General features: G+C 39.3%; 3 protein-coding genes across 6 annotated transcripts in view; 1 reads left to right on the top strand and 2 right to left on the bottom strand.

Annotated features, from left to right (window-relative positions):
* tex15 (testis expressed 15, meiosis and synapsis associated) overlaps positions 1 to 15,855 on the bottom strand; it is a 34,256-nt gene extending 18,401 nt beyond the window's left edge. Inside the window, exons 1-2 of one of the 3 annotated variants that reach the window (XM_073914388.1) lie at positions 14,970 to 15,268; positions 14,630 to 14,695 (exon numbers count right to left, since the gene is read on the bottom strand). The gene's annotated coding sequence lies outside the window, so the exon portion shown is untranslated. Of the gene's footprint in view, positions 1 to 14,629; positions 14,696 to 14,969; positions 15,269 to 15,729 lie in introns of those variants that run through there. The other 2 variants (XM_073914389.1, XM_068218564.2) reach the window with 2 other exon arrangements.
* On the bottom strand, positions 1,182 to 12,499 carry purg (purine-rich element binding protein G). The gene is made up of 2 exons (XM_009303209.5): positions 9,597 to 12,499; positions 1,182 to 7,009 (listed from the first exon to the last, which is right to left on the bottom strand). Exon 2 carries the CDS (start codon positions 6,846 to 6,848, stop codon positions 5,877 to 5,879), a length of 972 nt encoding a protein of 323 aa, XP_009301484.1. The 5' UTR covers positions 6,849 to 7,009; positions 9,597 to 12,499; the 3' UTR covers positions 1,182 to 5,876.
* wrn (WRN RecQ like helicase) overlaps positions 15,288 to 18,285 on the top strand; it is a 73,273-nt gene continuing 70,275 nt past the window's right edge. Inside the window, exons 1-4 of one of the 2 annotated variants that reach the window (XM_073914390.1) lie at positions 15,288 to 15,329; positions 15,429 to 15,492; positions 15,602 to 15,675; positions 16,659 to 16,777. In XM_073914390.1, coding sequence (XP_073770491.1) covers positions 15,622 to 15,675; positions 16,659 to 16,777 — 173 coding nt within the window. In that variant the 5' untranslated portion in view covers positions 15,288 to 15,329; positions 15,429 to 15,492; positions 15,602 to 15,621. The remainder of the gene's footprint in view (positions 15,330 to 15,428; positions 15,493 to 15,601; positions 15,676 to 16,658; positions 16,778 to 18,285) is intronic. The other variant, XM_073914391.1, reaches the window with a different exon arrangement.

Genomic DNA, 18,285 nt, shown 5'->3' with positions numbered 1-18,285 from the left:
TTTGCTCTTCAGTGTTTGGACTCTCAATAATGACTTCAAACCACACTGAACTGAGCTAAACTGAACTTAAACACTAAAAACTGAACTACCCTGATCCAGTTACTATGACCATTCATGTGAAGCTGCTTTGACACAATCTACATTGTAAAAGCGCTATACAAATAAAGCTGAATTGAATAGAATAATTGCAAAGCTGTAACCATTGGGATCCATATAGAAAAAACAAATACACAAGTCTGGTTACAGGTTTCCAACAATCTTTAATACTTTATCTAGGCCCACACGGAATCTGTGCGCAGAAATCCGCAGATTTATTGCCCATCATTGAGTCTATATTTACTTGTGTAAATGTGTTTAATTTATATTTATTCAGTTTTTGTATTTATTTCACTAATATTAATGTGATATAATAAAAAATGTTCACAGGATTTATTTACAATGTAGTTTGTAAAGTAATATGTTCTGTCTTTTAGAAATATTATATGAGAGACTTGGTTTGTTTACCAAATAAGTGAATATAATTGGATTTGCATTGTAAATTGTAAAGTATTATTTTTTTATTTATTTTATATATTAAGTTTTTAGTTATGATACTCCTAAAATCATTCTGCATAAATCTGCAGATTTTTTGAGAGGGGTCTGGATGCAGATCTGGTGCATTGAAATCTGGGCTGCATCCAATGCATTTTAATGGGCTAACCTTACCCCACCCCTAACTCTACCCATCACAGTGACGTTACTCACTCCATTTGAGTGTATTGTGTCCGACATTGCATCGCTGAGATTGGATCATAAAGGCTGCATCCAGATACCATTGGATTTTTTACAAAATTATCCGCAGAAATAGCAAAAAATTTCCACAGATTCTGTCTGGCCCTAACTAATAAACAAAAACCTCAGGTCAAGGGTGAGTACATTTTAGGGTGAATTATGCCTTTAGTTATTTTAAGGTAATGCATTTACTCAATTTTTAAAAGTCAAGTCAACTAATCGCTTACCAACTACAAAAAAAGCTCTGTACAAACGACTACAAAAAACAAGTAATTAAGTCACTTTAATGGGGCAAAAAGAAACCAAAACATCCCACTTAGCCAGCGTATGCCGATATGCCTACAACAGTCAATAAAATATTGATTGTTGGCCAAAGATCTCACACGAGTTGATCAAAAGACACGCGTTAAACATAAAAAAAAATTGTACTTTATTAGATTGTCTGTGGAACTTTTACACACAATTGCTGGGTAACTGTAAATAAGCATCACATTTCAGCAAGTACTTTGGTGAGGATATCCACCATGAGACGTCAACAGCAACTGATTTAACTGTAATGTGCTGCGTTATTCACTGAGTACCAGCCTTGGTAGATTGGCTGCTCCCTGGTTGCATGTCTGACATGTTTTTCTGACATTTCTTTAGTCATCTTGTTCAAAGTAACTGGTGAATAAAGTCAGACTTGAGTGCAGGGAGCCACCGCACACGACTGAGACGCAGACTCACGACTTTGCATTTTGGAAGTGTGCATGATTTACAGTTACGCTGCTTTTGTTGAGAAAGGGCATCTCGCCATCGATCTCCAGATGGCAGCGCCTCGCCTCGTGTTTGCTCTACTACTGTTTCCATTGTCATTCAACAGGCATGCAGCTAGGGTCCAGTTCAGCACCTTTATATGTTTTCACATAGCACCATAATTTTTTTTTTTAGTTCAGATATATTTGAAGTCAGGACCCTACTGTTGGCATGCACAAACGTCAAATTGAAAACGTCATATTTCTTCAGATATGTATCCTACACATTTCGACCTTTCAAAAACATTACAAGGCAAATCAGGAATATTCATACTGTACCATACATGTTAAACAGAAACTAATACAGTACTCACATTAAAGAAAGTGCTACTAGACAGAACCATTTCTTTCTTGTTTTTCGACTTGTATAATATTTGAAGGCTCTACAGGAGGACGCACTACATTACATTACCTAAAGATACACCAAAACATTTCTTAAAACTGAGCCATCTTTTAAAATCATCGAACAAACACACTGACTGACACATCTTAAATCCAACTGCAGATGGTCAACACAAAGATTAAAAAAGGAACAACCCAAGAAAGCTTGTGAACAACCATCCTGTTTTCTTTTTTTAGAACGTCACATTACCCACAGAACTATCAAGAACATTTACAGAAACGTATGCATGTCTGCTCTAATATTTCCCGAGCTTAAAATATTTCTCTGTTTTATTTTATTTCCGAGGTCATGTTGTCGCATCCGAAACACTTGTTCTCCCCATTTCTTTTGTCGTCGTGCATCACATGTACAAAATGTTATGTTTTAAAGATGAAGGCAAACTACGTTGGAACAACATCAACAACAACTCGTAACCCTAAAGTCAATCATTACAACTGCGGTGTAATGATTTTAAGGCCTATGGGTTGAAAACGGTGACTTCGATACATGTTATGCATAACAGTCCAATTTGATGAATTCAAGTGTTTAGAGTAACTCTGATATAGCTGCAATACTATATAGCATTTTGAAATGGCCTTATAAGCTAACAGATGTTTCCATTAAGACTACAGAACATCTCAAGAACTCGTTGAAATGAAATCAGCCGTTTTATCAGGGTATTAAACTCTCTCTCTCTGTGTGTGTGTGTACTTGAGCAACATTTGTATACCGCCTATAGACAAAGGAAAAGAACATCATACGAACACTGCTCTCTTGTGGTCATGCATTGCACATACACGTATAACAAGCATACTTCTCATTTCTTTGTTGGGAACAAACCTGTACTCAGATTTTTAAAGTGCACATGGTTTATCCATTTCACGCCAGCTTCACACATTTACTGCTTCGTAGGAGAAGCAAACATAAATAGAATAAATTGCCAAGGGTAGCCTTGACACTACCTGACATAAGTCTTGATGTCTAGGAACAACAAATAATAATTTGACTTCTGGTTGATTATTTTAATATCAGAAGTGGCTGATATGAAAGGCAAAGGCCTCTAGACTATGCTTATTTACCAAAATAAAATATGATCAAGCCTTGATTTTTCCTTATTTAATTAGGACAGTAAGGTCCGACTTTGCTCAGACAAAAGTCTTGTCACTTAACAGAAATAATGTACAGTATAGAATCATCTGGAATGGCAAAGAAAGCGTTCTTGCAGGAGTTCATCAAGATTTTTTGGATTCATCTTCAATGCCTCCTCCTTCATCTTACCCCTACCATGCTCAATAATGTTTATGTTTGGTGATTGGGCTGGCCAATCCTGGAGCACCTTGACTTTTTTTGTATTCAGGAACTTTGATGTAGAGGCTGAAATATGGGGAGCAGCGCTATCCTGATGAAGAATTTGCCCTCTCCTGTGGTTTGTAATGTAATGGGCGGCAAAATGTCCTGATACCTCAGGCTGTTGATGTTGCTGTCGACTCTGCAGATCTTTCCCACACCCCCATACTGAATGTAAACACAAACCATGTTTTTTCCTTTACCAAACTTGACCGATTTCTATGAGAATCTTGGATGCATGTGGGTTCCAATAGGTCTTTTGCAGTATTTGTGATAATTAGGATGAAGTCAAGTTATTATTTGTTTCTTTTACAACTGGAATCGACGACAAGACTTTTGTCTGGTAGTGTATATTTATAGGCAACTAATATATTGATGCCCTTGATTGGATAAAAATCAAGCTAAAAATAAGGGGAGAAATCAACTATCCTTCTTTATAAACATGTAATCTGAATACTAGGCTTTACGAGAGACACTAGTATATACAGCCTCCAATAGCAGCCCTTTTTTTTTTAGTAAGAAAACTGTGTGCATACAGTCACAGGAAACAAACCATGAGAGAACAATACAATCACAGACTGAATACGTGGTGTCAGTAATATGCTAATCAGACTCCCTTGAAATAACACGTCGCAACCTAATCTGATCGAAATAAACCGAGAAGTGCAAAGAGCAAACAGATGAACGCACTTCTGAAAGGCTGTGTTCATTGGAGAGCACGATTGTCACTCGTTCTTACATGGGGCACAAATGAAGGTCCGCTTTGCAGTGGTAAAGCAGGTGAAGCAGCTCAAAAGTGCTGTTTGAATAAAGTGCTTCCTGGAGGAGGTGTCTGTTATAGATCAGCATTTTAACACCAACCAATAGAACATACCCATAATTCAGTCATATTGAGGATAAATACTCTCTCTCACTCACTCACACATACATTTGTGAACTGAGGAAAAAAAAGAAGTATTAGGTTAGCAGTTGATAGCTGAAACCTTTAAATTTATCAACAGAAGTGCCTAAGCAAATTGCTTTTCTTGTAAGCTGGGCAATTGTCACAGTACAAATAAACACAACGCAAACATTTCTAAATTTAGTTGTGCTTTAACGAGAAAACAATTGCATGAACGTTCATGTCTTTAATTGCTACAACCCCAGGAAATAAAGATTTGAAAAGGCAAATATAGTTAACATATGCTTTTTGTGTATTTCAGAATAGAACACACTGTAAAAAAATCCATAATTTTATGTATAATAACTGGGGTGCCGGAACCCCCCCTCCCTCCCGTAAAATAATGGCCGTTAAATTACAGAAATTTACTGAAGAATAACAGATGGTAAATTGTAGAAATTTCCTTACATCTTAATTTCTGTAATTTAACGTCTGTTATTTCACGGTAAATTTCAGTAATTTAGCTGCCGGAAAAAAAAACTGTTTTTTTTTTTTACAGTGTACAGTTCTACTGCTTGTGTTATATTCAAATTAAATTAGGTATGCAAAATGCATACTGTCCGTAGTATGCCCAATATGTTTTTTTAAAATTTAATGAAAAGGAAAGACGGACATTCTGGGGATGTGGCACATTTTATCGAACACTTTAAATAAACTAAAGCTTACTTATTAGCAGTGGGATACAAGTATAATTGTTTGTTTTAAACACAACTGCTGTTTTGAGCAGAATGACGTCATGTCAAAATCTGTAAATCCCCAATGTGACGACTATATTCAACATCTCACATAAGAGCAGACTCCAAACCAAGCTAAGTTTAAATTGAAATCAGTCGTTTTAAAATTAAAATCATTTGCTATTTTATGTTCTCTTTTAAGAACATAGTTTTCATTTAAGCCCACTCACAGGGGCTGATGAAAATAATATATTGCACACTAGTGATTCAGCATTTGAATCGTCACGATAGAGCTAAAATTCATTATTCTGTTATTTAAAGCCATTTCTAAAAGCTTCTCACGTTATATCAATGTCATATGTGATGCTCTATATATTTCACACAGCCTCATTAGTTCGACATTTGTCCGTGGGCTAGTGCGTAAATAACATCCAAATAAGATAAATATTAATGCACTTTTTGGTTTCTGATTTTCAGTTGGGGAAAGTAGTTTTGTGCAATGGTAAAGTGTTGCAGCGCTTTTGATCATTGAGATGAAGTCAAACTTCAAGCATCAAAAGAAATAACCTTCACTTTGGACCATCAAATTGCCTACTCTGCACTTGATCGTTCTGAACGATCGCAACTCTGACATAAGTGCTTTATAAGATCTTGATTATTTGATTCCCAGCTTTTAAATTGCACAGCAGCCTCATACCTTAAGCCTGGGAGGAATTATTACATGTAGAGAGACCAAGTATGATCTCTCTATCACACGCGCACACACACACACTGAAAGACTGCACCTGTTCAGTCCCACACACACAGCAGAGCCGCTTGGATGCTGCCTACCAGATTTAAATCAACTGCAATAATAGACATGAACGGAAGGGGCCGAGCGGGGAAAGTGCCATCGCGCTCGTCCACTAGCAGAGCAGAGACTACAGGTACAACTAATAACAAGAGGAAAAACAGAAAACTAGTTTGCGTCAATCCTCCTGCTCCTCCGTGTCTGTCCTCTTCTCTTTATGGCAGCTGAAGATGTGTCGCATCTCCTCTTCGTACCTCATGAAGTTCTCGCCGAATCGCGCCCAGGCTTTCAGAGGAACGGTGATGGTGTTCCTGTAGGGCTGCCGGACCTCGCTGATCTTCAGGAACACGCCGAACCGGTTTGAGCCCACGTCGAAGTAAAAGCGTTTGTTGTCGACGCGGAACGACGCCGCCTCGGGGAGCTCTGGAGACTCATCGTGGTTCCGCGCGCAGGCCCGCTCGGGCTCGTCGTCGCCGTAGTCGTCGATCAGCTGAGACAGCGCGTCTCGGAACTCGATGAGCCCTTGCGCGGGCAGCACGATGGTCTGCTCGATGCCCTGGCCGTAGTAGCCCATGCTCCCGTGTCCTCGGGTGACGGTCTGCCTGATGCGCAGAAACCGTCCGCGCTGGTTCTCCTTCAGGTCCAGGTAGTACTTCCTGTTGTCCCGCTCGATGAACTCGCTCTTCAGCACCCGGTGCGTCTGCTCTTCGGACGCACCGGAGCCGTTGGGTGACGCCGCCTGCTCAGCTCTCCGGCGAGGGTCCGGCGCGCGGCCCTGGCCGTTGCTCTGCTCCTCCGGCCGGCGTTCCGCCGCCTGGCATCCTCGGAGCCCGATGTGCGCGTAATAATCGATGAAGTCTCCCAGGCAGTAGCGCAGATCGGGTGCCATGGACATGGAGAGCGTAAGTTTGCTCTTGCGGATGTTGTCGTGTCTCCCACGGCCGATCCACACCTCGGCGATCTTCAGGAAGCGGCCGCGGGTGCTCTGCTTCACGTCCAGGTAGAAGCGCTTCTTTTGGATGTCCACGCGCTTGGACGCGAGCTCCTGAATGTCTGACGCTTTGCTGCTGACAAACTGCTGCGAGTATCCTGATGTCATTCTGCCTCTGCCTCTATCCGTTGCCCTCCGGTGACTATCGGCCATAATCATTCACGGCGCTCCATCTCTCGGCTCTGTATTATTCCGCTTATCGACAGCTCAAGCTCCGGCGAGTCTCCTCGATTGACCCGAAAATGGCAGCAGCAGCGGCTCCGCTTAAAACGGCTCATCGACTTCCTTTGTCCTGATGAAAGGTCAAGCGAAGCGCGGAGGCACGTACCGTTTGCACCATATTTTAAAAGATCTTGTTTTTCGCCTCACCATCCATCTGACACATATTCTTGCCAGCTGGAGTGAGAGTGAGAGAGAGAGACAGCGGATCTCTATGGAGGGCGCCGCTGCTGTAGTGCGAATGAACTCAATGACCCAATCCCCCCTCCCTCCAGCACACAGGAGCGCAGCTCAACTCACAGAGCGCTTCTGCGTACTACAGCACGCACTGCGCTCGCTGAGCACGCTAACGTATCAAGTACATCCGTGCTACAGAATTAGTACAGAATACGAAACGTCGGATATATCCACCCATTATGTTACTGCCTATGGTGTATGATCATGCAAACAGCTAATGTCTGAGCCACGTTCCATCCCCTAAATGTAATCCACTGGTGCAACCACTGTTTATAATGTCATTTCATATCAGAATTATTAGCGTATATATTCACAACCTCCTGAGACTCAGAAATAAAACTTCTGAGAGCATGGAGGCTCAGTAATTAGCAGTTTCCACACAGCAAGAAGGTTGCTGGTTTGAGTCTTGGCTGGGCCAGTTAACATTTCTGTGCGGAGTTTGCATGTTCACGTGGGTTTATTCTGGGTGCTCCGGTTTCCCCCACATGCAGTATATAGTAAGAGAACTGGGTAAACAAAATTGGCCATACGAGTCCATGCGTGTGTGAATGCAAGAGTATATGAGTTGGCTGGAAGGGCATCCTCTGCATAAAACATGCCGGAATAGTTGGTGGTTCATTCTGCTGTGGCGACCCATGAAAAATAAGGCCTAAGCTGAAGGAAAATGAATGAATGAACACAAAATGTTGACAATCCAACTTTTCATCTTAGACACCAATGCATGCAAGGGTTGCAATATACTGCTAAAAATGGTATAGACCTAGATAACGAATTAATTACATGCTTACAAAAATAATCTAATGACCAACAATAACTGTTTTCAAAAACAAAAAAGTGTCATTCCAATATTCTTTTGCCACGTTTGTAATGTTACAATGTTGCGAATGGAGCAACAGTTGTGTGTAATAAGCGGGTAGTATTTATTTCATTTTCTTTGAGTGGACATGCATACTTCAATTGTTCTTCCTTAGTCGCCCAAACTAAATGCTATTTCATCAGAATTGAATGAAGAAATCAGGCTCACATGAATAAAAACACTGAAAGCATCGACTGCCTAAGTGCCATAAACTTCAAATCTGTCGCTAAATGTAAGTGACTTCTTTTATAAAAAAGCATCTGAATGTACATAAACAGATCAATCTAAATCTTTAAAGGTCCTGTGAAAATAAAATGTTTTTTTAGATGTTAGTTTCAGGATGTTAGTTTTATGGATATCTACCTAGTGTGCTCAAAACAGTGACAAAATTAGCGTTTAGAAGATGTAAAACCAATATAAACATGTAAAGCTTGCAGTTTGTCACTTCTGCCTAAATCAATCAACGATTTTTTTCACATCACCCTTATACTACATTTTCCTCATCAAATCTTGACCAATCAAATACTCTCTAGAATCTGACTTGTCCCGCCCCCTTTAAGATGCTTTCCATTTGATGCGCTTGAGCTCAACCACTCTCAATGGCAAAGCTGTGATAAAACTAAACGCTATTTGACGTTTTTTTTAAATCTGGAGAAGCTACTCTGTGTCCCACCCTCTCTATATTTTTCAGTTGATATTACACCAAACATCGAATAAAAAAAAATTAACATTTCAAAGCACTTCACAGGAACTTTGGGGTGGGTAGCACAATCCCCTTACAGCAAGAAGGTTGCTGGTTTGAGCCCCAGCTGGGTCAGTTGGCATTTCTGTGTGGAGTTTGGATGTTTTATCCGTATTTGCGTGGGTTTCCTCCTGGTGCTCTGGTTTCCCCCACAAGTCCAAAGACATGCGGTATTAGCTAAATTGGCTGTAGTTTGAGTGTGTGCAAGAGTTTATGGGTGTTTCCCAGTGTTGGGTTGCGTATAACATGTTGAATAAGTTGGCCGTTTATTCTGCTGTGGCGAACCCCTAATGAATAAGCCGAAGGAAAATTAATGTATGAAGCCATTTTCCCACAATGCATGAAGCCTCTACGACACTGACATCCGTTTAAAAAAATATCTGATCTACATCCCTGCACATCACAGAGATACCTTTTGTTTATTTAAAAAAAATATATACATTTAGCAGGGATTTTGATTCATTTGCTAATCTGCAAATTCAAAGATATCAAGTTTGCAATGCGATTATAAAAGCAAAATAGATCCACATTGAACAAGCTAATTTTTCCAATAGTTTCAGGTGCAGGAAAGCACAGTATAAGTCAAAGTACCATCTTCTCCATGTAAAGTGAAAAGAAGAAAATCGAATTACATTTGAAATAACTTTGTTCCAAAAGATTATATTTTTGGGATATCACACTGCTGTATGTTTAGGCATCCATTTTTTTATGAAAGCGTGCTTGGTGACAAGATGGCCAAATCCAGCTTACCAGATCACGAAGTGGAAGTAGTGAAAATGCATAATTACATTGCATTGTTGTGAGTATCTTCTTGATTTTGTCATAGTTTTTGTCTTTGAAATGCCTGCTTCAGAGTCACAAGAGGGGTCACCACCACCAGAGTTGCCAGAGCTGCTGCCACCAGCGGAGCCGTTTCTGCTAGAGCTGCCAGATCCTCCAGAGCTGACAGAGCCCTTGTCGCCGCCGCCAGAGCTGCCCGAGCAGCTGCCTAAGTCCCACGAATGGCAAGAGCCGCCGCCTAAGTCCCACGAATGGCAAAAGCCGCCGCCTGAGTCCTACGAATGGCCAGAGCTGCAGCCCATGTCCCACAAATAGCCAGAGCCACTGCCTGAGTTCCATGAATGGCCAGAGCCGCCGTCTAAGTTCCACGAATGGCCAGAGCCGCTGCCTGTGTCCCACAAGGTCAGAGCCGACGCCTGATCCAGCGAATGGCCAGAGCGGCCTGAGTTCCACGAATGGTTAGAGCCACCACCCCCATGAATCCCATGAATGGCTACCAGAGTCATATGACTTCCCAGTGCCGCCAGAGTTGTGTGATTTCCCAGTGCAGCCAGGGCCAGGTGACTTCATGACCCACTTGGTTTATCTTAACTGCCAGATGCAACTGATTCTAAGCCTCCTGACCCACTGAGGTTATCTAAACTGCCAGTGTCTCTTGAACCTAAGCGTCCTGACCCACTGGTTTGAACTGCTAATGACTCCTAAACCTGAACCTCCTGATCCACTGGGGTTGTCTGAATTGCGTACCTCCTGAACCAGAACTGCCTGACCCACTGAGGTTATCTGAACCATCAGTGCCTGCTGAACTAAAGCTCCATGCTCCAGGTCCTTTGCAGCTCCATGATCCAGGTCCTCTGCTGCTCCATGCTCCAGGTCCTCCACAGCTCCATGGTCTTGGTCTTTCAGAGCTCAACACTCCAGCCCATCCACAGCTCCACGCTCCAGGCCTTCTGCAGCTCCATGCTCCAGGTCCTCCACAGCTCCATTCTCTTGGCCTTTCAGAGCTCCAAACTCCAGCCCCTCCACAGCTCCACGCTCCAAGCCTTCCGCAGCTCCACGCTCCAGACCCTCCGCAGCTACACACTCCAGGCCTTCCGCAGCTCCATGCTCCAGGCCCTCCGCTGCTCCACGCTCCAGGCCCTCCGCTGCTCCACGCTCCAGGCCCTCTGCTGCTCCACGCTCCAGGCCCTCCCCTGCTCCACGCTTCAGGCCCTCTGTTGCTCCACGCTCCAGGCCCTTCGCTACTCCATGCTCCAGGCCCTCCGCTGCTCCAGGCCATTCACAGCTTTATGCTCCGAATTGCACGCTGCTCCATGCTTCTGGCCCTTCTTCCCGTCCCTCTTCTGCCTTCTCTCTACCACCCTGCTGGATTGCCTTGAGAGTTTCTGGAAGTCACTCCTAGAGGGGGGCTCTGTAACTATCACCAACGATTTAGGGACTGCAGATCGCTTGAGAACTACAAGCATGCCATATTAATAAACTATAATTCCCACCATGCACCGTACACACACCGGTTCCTGATCTCATACTAATGGCACACACATCGCTGGTGTCGCATCATGGACTAATTCCTGGACTATTTATGCATCCCACAAACACACATACATTGGTTAGTCTTAGTATTCGGTTAAGAACTGTTACATTGAGTTTTCCATATGTCTTGGTTGTCATGTTTTGTTTTTAGCCTTGTCAGTGTTCCTAGCCTTGTTTATGTTTAGTTTCGTTGCCATGTACTTATGACCTTTGCCTATACTTATGACCTTTGCCTATATATATATATATGCCTGTACGACGACCCATAACGAACTGCACGTGGATCTGTACTCCATTTCAGAGTCTCATGCTTCTGGGGTAAAAGTGCCCAAAAATTAATCTGCTGCAACTAACACTGCTGCTAACATTGCTGTGATGTTAATCTAGCATAACCCCAGGTGTCGCAAAAAAATAATAATTGGAAGGTTGATTGCTTTTTATTTGCATAATGTTATTAATATTATAAAAAATATTATGTACACTTTACTAGTACTGGTTTGGACCCCCTTTTGCCATCAAAACTGCCTTAATCCTTGGCATAGATTCAACAAGTTACTGGAAATATTTCTTAGAGATCTTGGTCCATAATGACATAATAGAATCACGCTTAAAATAAGGATTCATGAATAAAATTAGGTAATTCTAATAGAGATTTTTGGAAATCACCCAGCGACCTCCTCTTATTGTCTTGTGACCCCCACTTTAGAAATCAGCACATGTGTCTGGCAGAGCCTGAAAGCGATAGTACACCCAAAATTAGAAGTTTCTTCATTTACTGACACAGTTTTTGTTTGATCTATCCCTTTGATATCAAAATTCATGCAAACATTTCTGTTGCATGAAGGCTAAATGACTAAAATACATGCGCCAAAATTAACATTCAATAAATTCTCTGTGAAATCTCACAAACATGGATCTCACAACAGCATAAGGGACTAGTTCACTGCATCTCTCCCGCTCTTTCTATGAAAATGGGAACATATTAGCAGAATATGTCTTCACTAAAAGAATGACAAAATACTTGGCTCATATTTTTGGACAGTGAACATAGAAATGTCACATGTTAGATGCAACAACTGTTGCGTCATCACAAGTTTACAAATAGCAGTTTATTAAGTCTTGCCAATTCAATCATTCTTTAGAAAACAAAAAAGAACTCAGTACTTGTGTGTTGTCTGTCTACACATAAATCCATCTCTCAGACTACTTGCAGGAATTCAGAAGTTTTTTTTGCTGCTTATTGCACTTAGTCGATCCAACAACAATTCTGTCAAAATGTCTCAGTGATTATTCACGTAAACTAAAAGTCACGTAAACAAAGTCAGTAATGCCAAAAGTAAAGGAACAGTCAAGAAAGAATGTGCATAGTGACAGCACTCTCATACAGTTTAACATTATTGTTAATCAAACAATAAAAGACAAATTACTCACTGCTCTTCACTTACTATCCATTTCACATTTCATTAATCTATTTCTGTCAACTATGGTAATTTTGATATAACATGAAGAAACCTTATTGACAGAGAAGATTGCTGTATAATCCATATACTGTTTAGACATGAGACGATAACCTTTTTAAAGGTTTAAATTTACAGTTTTTTTTTTTTTTTTACAATGTTTTTATTTAGTTTTTTAGGGCAACAGTATCTCCAGTAGAAAAGGACCAAAAAAGCTACTAGTCAGCACATGATTCAGCAAACATTTGAAAAACAAATAGCTTATAAACCAACATCTTATGCCTCTATGTGCATCCAGCATTCTCAGAAATAAAAGATACAGGAGCTGTCACTGTGGCTGTACTTCTTCAAAATGTACATATTTGTACATGAAGGGGTCATAATGGTATCTCAAAGGTACTTTTTAGGTACATCTGGGCACTAATATGCATCCTTTGAGGTACCACTGTGAACTCTTAGGGCAGCTCCTGTACCTTTATTTCTAAGAGTGTATGTGCTGTGCATCTGAACAGTGCAGTGGCTTACTCACTTAAAATCTAAGAAAAGAAAGATATCCAAGGATGCCTTTTTAAGTTGTAAAGAAATCTGTGCTTTGTAAACTAATTAAGATAGCAGAATTAAATTATTTATTTTAATTATTTAGCCTGACATGTTTACTGTCCCAGAATATTTTAAGCGTTTCTTAAAATAAAATATATTGTGTTAAATAGGAAAAAATAAAAGTTGTAAACATATGAAAAACATATTTTAGAGGAGTATCACAACACCATCATTCTGAGATATTTTATCAAAGGTTTTCAAACCGTCAGAATCAGAATAATGTCTGTCTTAAATAATATCTGATAATAGAATTATTTTCTGTGCCCCAAAAAATATGTTGAAATTAGTCTAAACATAAGTTCAATTATATATCCTCTGACACAAATAAAAAGCAGGGCAAAGTGTTAAAAAAAATACAAACATTGTGAATGTATGAGACCAATGATTTTTCCAGAGTATGTTTGGAAGACCCATCCCTGACTGACAAGGTCTAGAATTTGTTCTATACATGAAATACCCTTTTCCTATTTAGGCAAAAAATAATAATTGTGAAGCTTTATATTATTATTATTGTTATTATTATTATTACTATTATTATTATTATTATTATTATTATTATGTTTTAATATTTTTTTTATTTAAATGGCCAAATTCTGACTACAGAAAGTTGAATGTGCTGGCCAGTTTGTTATTTTGCCTAATTTTAAACAGTTTTACCAGATTAACTTACTATTTTTCTAATGATATATGATGTAATAAATTTGTATTTTAAAAATAATTCATATTTCTTTATTCTAAATCTTTAGGACATATTTTTGCTACATCAAAAAGTGTGGTTACGATGACAATCCGACAAGCTAATTCAGCTAGAAATAGAGCTTAAAATGTCAATAAAGTGCATTATTTAAATATCGTAATTAAATAAAAAATGAGACGTATAACTGCAAAAAGGTCCACTTTTTGAGAAAAAAGAACCACCCCTTTCAGCAGGGTGTCTACGGGCCTAAAGTAAGAAGTTTGAACACTGTAAAACCCAAAAAGTTTAGGTAACTTAAACCATGTGAGTAAACCGACTTCAACAAAATATTTAAGTTCAAAAACTAATCCTAATGAGCAGCTACTGTAAACTAGATTCATTTGAGTAAACCATTCAACTTGAGCACAGTAAAACCCAATAAATGAAGAGAACTCAAACCAACTAAGTACTCTAAAACTCAATAAGTTAAGGCAACTCAAACTGTTTGACTAAACCAATTGCTACAAACAATTTAAGTAAAAAAAAAAAATCTATGAGTACTGTGAACTTACTCCATTTAAATTGAAATAATGAGGTATTAAATCTGAGGTCATTTGAGGTAAACTCATTACCTTCAACATGAGTTCAAAAATCTTTTTAAATGAGTAGATTTAACTTTCAGTCAATTTTGAGTTAACTACACTCATTCCATTTGATAAAGTTGACTGTTGGGTTTTACAGTGTATAATAACTCGCGTTATATTATAAAAACATTGAATGATGTGTTAAGTTTAGTCTTTAAAAACATGACTTAAAAAGAAATGTAACACCATCTCTTACCTCAGAAAAACTCTTCAAGACGCACCTAAAATAAAAGTGGTTGTCCTCACGTTACCTCAGTATCTGCTGTGTTGTCAAATGAGATTTTGTTAGGTTTATGTCGATGTAACTAACATTAGTAGTTATTTTTCAAGCTGAAAAAAGTGTTGCATGCAGAACTGTTGCAAACAAATTAATTTTGTTCAATTTAAACAAACAAATTAAGTTTAATAATGTTCAACTTAGTTTGTTTGTTTAAACTCAACACAAATAAATTGTTTACTACCGCTTAACGTAAACAAATTGAGTAAATCCAAGAAATCATCTCTGAATAATTTTTTTCAGTGTTGTAATCTCTTACCTGAGAAAAGCAAACGGTTGTCAGACGTTGAACTGTGCGCGCTCTTCCTTTTCTGTTAATCACTACTGTGAAATGGGCATTTTACAATTTTGAGACTGACATTTATCGTTAATTAACTTTCTAAAATAGCAAATACAATCAAAGTGTATGTAATTTAATTTAGTCTTCTGGTAATTAAAACATGGACCAAATGCAGTTACTTTTTCCATAATACACGACACTCTCCTAAGGCGGTTTTCCTCTGATAAGAGTTTCTGTTCTTTAACCGTGTTAAATGTTACTCCCGTCCTACAGGTGGCGTTCCTCAGTATTTCTGACACGAACACGGCGCGGGAGAGTTTGGCTGAAGTAACTGGAAATGTTACGTATAAATACAAATTCATATTTGACAGGAATATAAAGCCTGCGAGTTATCAAAGCTTTTTTGAGAAGTTTAAAGTGCATGAATGAAATCCACAGACAGACAACGGGTTATTCAAACATTCAGCGCCGTGAGCTGCAAACGTGTGTTTTGTTCATCAATGTAAGTATACGCACGTTAAAAGTATCCTTTATCATTAATAGTCATTCTTGTTTTAATGCTAACGTTGCAGTTATTATGTATCCGTAATAAATATGTTTTACTCTTAAAGACAAATGAAAAGAAGCCGTAATGGGTGACAGGACTCTACCTAAATGGATGAATAACAAACCTCAGGATGAACACGTGAGAAAACTCAACAACATAAACATACACCACACATAAAGAAACTATTCTGACCTGTTTTCCTGTATTAGTCCTGTATTTTCTTCTTCTTTCATGCACTTGCCATCTTCATCAATTGGCATGTTATGCGCAGGAGGAAATGCTCTCCTACCTGTGCTTTCACTAATGTGTATGTTTTCCATTGGTTGAGAGAGGAAAAGCCACTTATTTGCATTATTTACTGAGACACCTGCAGCACTATTCTCATATTCAAATCAAACCAAAGCACTGTTTGCAGGTCAACAGTCAGGAAATACTGGTTTTATACTGGTCAACGTATGCTGGTTCATTAAATAAACATACACCTATTTTAATATAAACCAAGCAGTCAGTTTATTCTGTAGGATGGAAAGTTCTGCTCCACATTTGTTCAATGTTGTGTAGTATAAATCAAGCCAACAGCTTATATAATGTTGGCACAGCTAGTCTATAACACGTTCTGAACGGTTTGCATGTTATGATGCAGTCATTGATGAAATGTGCTTCCTTGCATCAAAGCTTGATGTACTATGGATATAATATTTGCATGTTGTCTTTGGTGATCTTGGATATTACTGAATGAGTGCTAGCTAGAGCTTCGATGTCAGAACACAATGACTTCATTGAAATGTTTAAAAAATTTTAATCTATTATTTATGTTTCTACATATTTCGGCACGACTAGCAATGTGTAAGACCGGTTTTAAAAAGGAAATGACTTATTTGTCTAAGCTGGAAAACAAATGTAAAATTAGAGCTTGATGCACCTGTATGAAAAGCACCTGGCCGTCCTCCATATTCTTATGATTTGATGTGTTTTTCCATCTGGCTGATGTAGGATCATTTATCTACATGGCAGCGCTGTCATTAACATTGACTCATTGGTTATGTTTTTTCCATTATGTTTATTTATTTTTTTCTTTAAAGTAAATATGTCTTTTATTAGCTTATTATATGTTTTCACAGACATCAGGAACTTATAAAAAGAATGTTTTGGAGGATCATCTACCGTATCTGGAATTTGGTGGAACAGTCGTATACAGCCAGGAAAGACACGACTGTTCTTTTTTATCAGAGGATTTAAGGTATTAAATATGGTTGAATCTTAAAAAAAACACTCTTTCCTCAAAAGTTGGACCAGTAAAGTTTAATTTAGATGTTTTGTAACATTAGAGTTACACTAAAAAAGTTTTTCTTGATAATTGTGATTCATAATATACAGTCAATAGTTTAATAAAGTGTTCAAAAACACATTCTACTTTGAAGTCACTAATTTTGTCAGCAATGCTGATTTATATTCAGTGCTGGCCTTGAACCAGTATAAGATGCATATATAAAAGGGCTGCACGATATTGGAAAATAAAATTGACAATGTGATATTTTGTTTTTCTGCAATATACACTCACCGGCCACTTTATTAGGTACACCTGTCTAACTAATTGTTAATACACATTTCTAATCAGCCAATCACATGACAGCAACTCCATGCATATAGGCTTGTAGACATGGTCAAGACGATCTCCTGCAGTTCAAACGGAGCATCATAATGTGGAAGAAAGGTGATTTAAGTGACTTTGAACATGGCATGGTTGTTAGTGCCAGCTGGGCTGGTCTGACTATTTCAGAAACTGCTGATCTACTGGGATTTTTATGCACAACCTTCTCTAGTGTTTAGAGAGAATGGTCCAAAAAAAGAGAAAATATTCAGCGAGCAGCAGTTCTGCGGGCGCAAATGCCTTGTTGAGGCCAGAGGTCAGGGGAGAATGGCCAGACTGGTTCCAGCTGATAGAAAGACAACAGTAACTCTAATAACTATTCATTACAACCGAGGTATGCAGAAGAGCATCTCTGAACGCACAACACTTCCAACCTTGAGGCGAATGGGCTACAGCAGCAGAAGACGACACCAAGTGCCACTCCTGTCAGCTAAGAACAGGAAACTGAAGATACTATTCTCACAAGCTCACCAAAATAGGACAACAGAAGATTGGAAAAACGTTGTTTGGTCTGATGAGTCTCGATTTCTGCTGAGACATTTGGATGGTGGGGTCAGAAATTGGCATCAACAACATGAAAGCATGGATCTATCCTGCCTTGTATTAAAGATTCAAGCTGCTGGTGGTGGTGTAATGGTGTGGGGGGTATTTTCTTGGCACAATTTGGGCCCATCAGTACTAGTTGAGCATTGTGTCAGCGTCACATCCTACCTGAGTATTGTTGCCACCCATGCCCATCCCTATGACCACAGTGTACCCATCCTTTGATGGCTACTTCCAGCAAGCTAGGCAGTTCTGAAGGCAAAAGGGGGTCCAACCCGGAACTAGAAAGGCATACCTAATAAAGTGGCCAGTGAGTGTATTTTGCAATATGTACAGAGCCCATAAGGGATGAATCGTTGGGCTAGAAATTTATATTTAAATTATTTTGTGCTCGCTACAAAAATCTTTTCCACGCTTTCACTCATGCGACTTCACTACAAAAACTTCCACTCAAGTTTTACTCACAATGCATTTTCTAGCAAAGAGATTTTGTTCCCTCTAAAATCTTTGGGTTTACTCACGACAGCACTAAAAATATTTTTTTCCCTCCACAC

Source organism: Danio rerio, chromosome 10, assembly GCF_049306965.1.
Source record: "Danio rerio strain Tuebingen ecotype United States chromosome 10, GRCz12tu, whole genome shotgun sequence".
In the NCBI taxonomy this organism is placed as follows: domain Eukaryota; kingdom Metazoa; phylum Chordata; class Actinopteri; order Cypriniformes; family Danionidae; genus Danio; species Danio rerio.
This window is presented reverse-complemented; position numbering and strand designations above follow the sequence as displayed.

Bases quoted from the DNA above. Each gene is read 5' to 3' on its own strand.
- purg (XM_009303209.5), bottom strand. From the start codon at position 6,848: ATGATTATGGCCGATAGTCACCGGAGGGCAACGGATAGAGGCAGAGGC.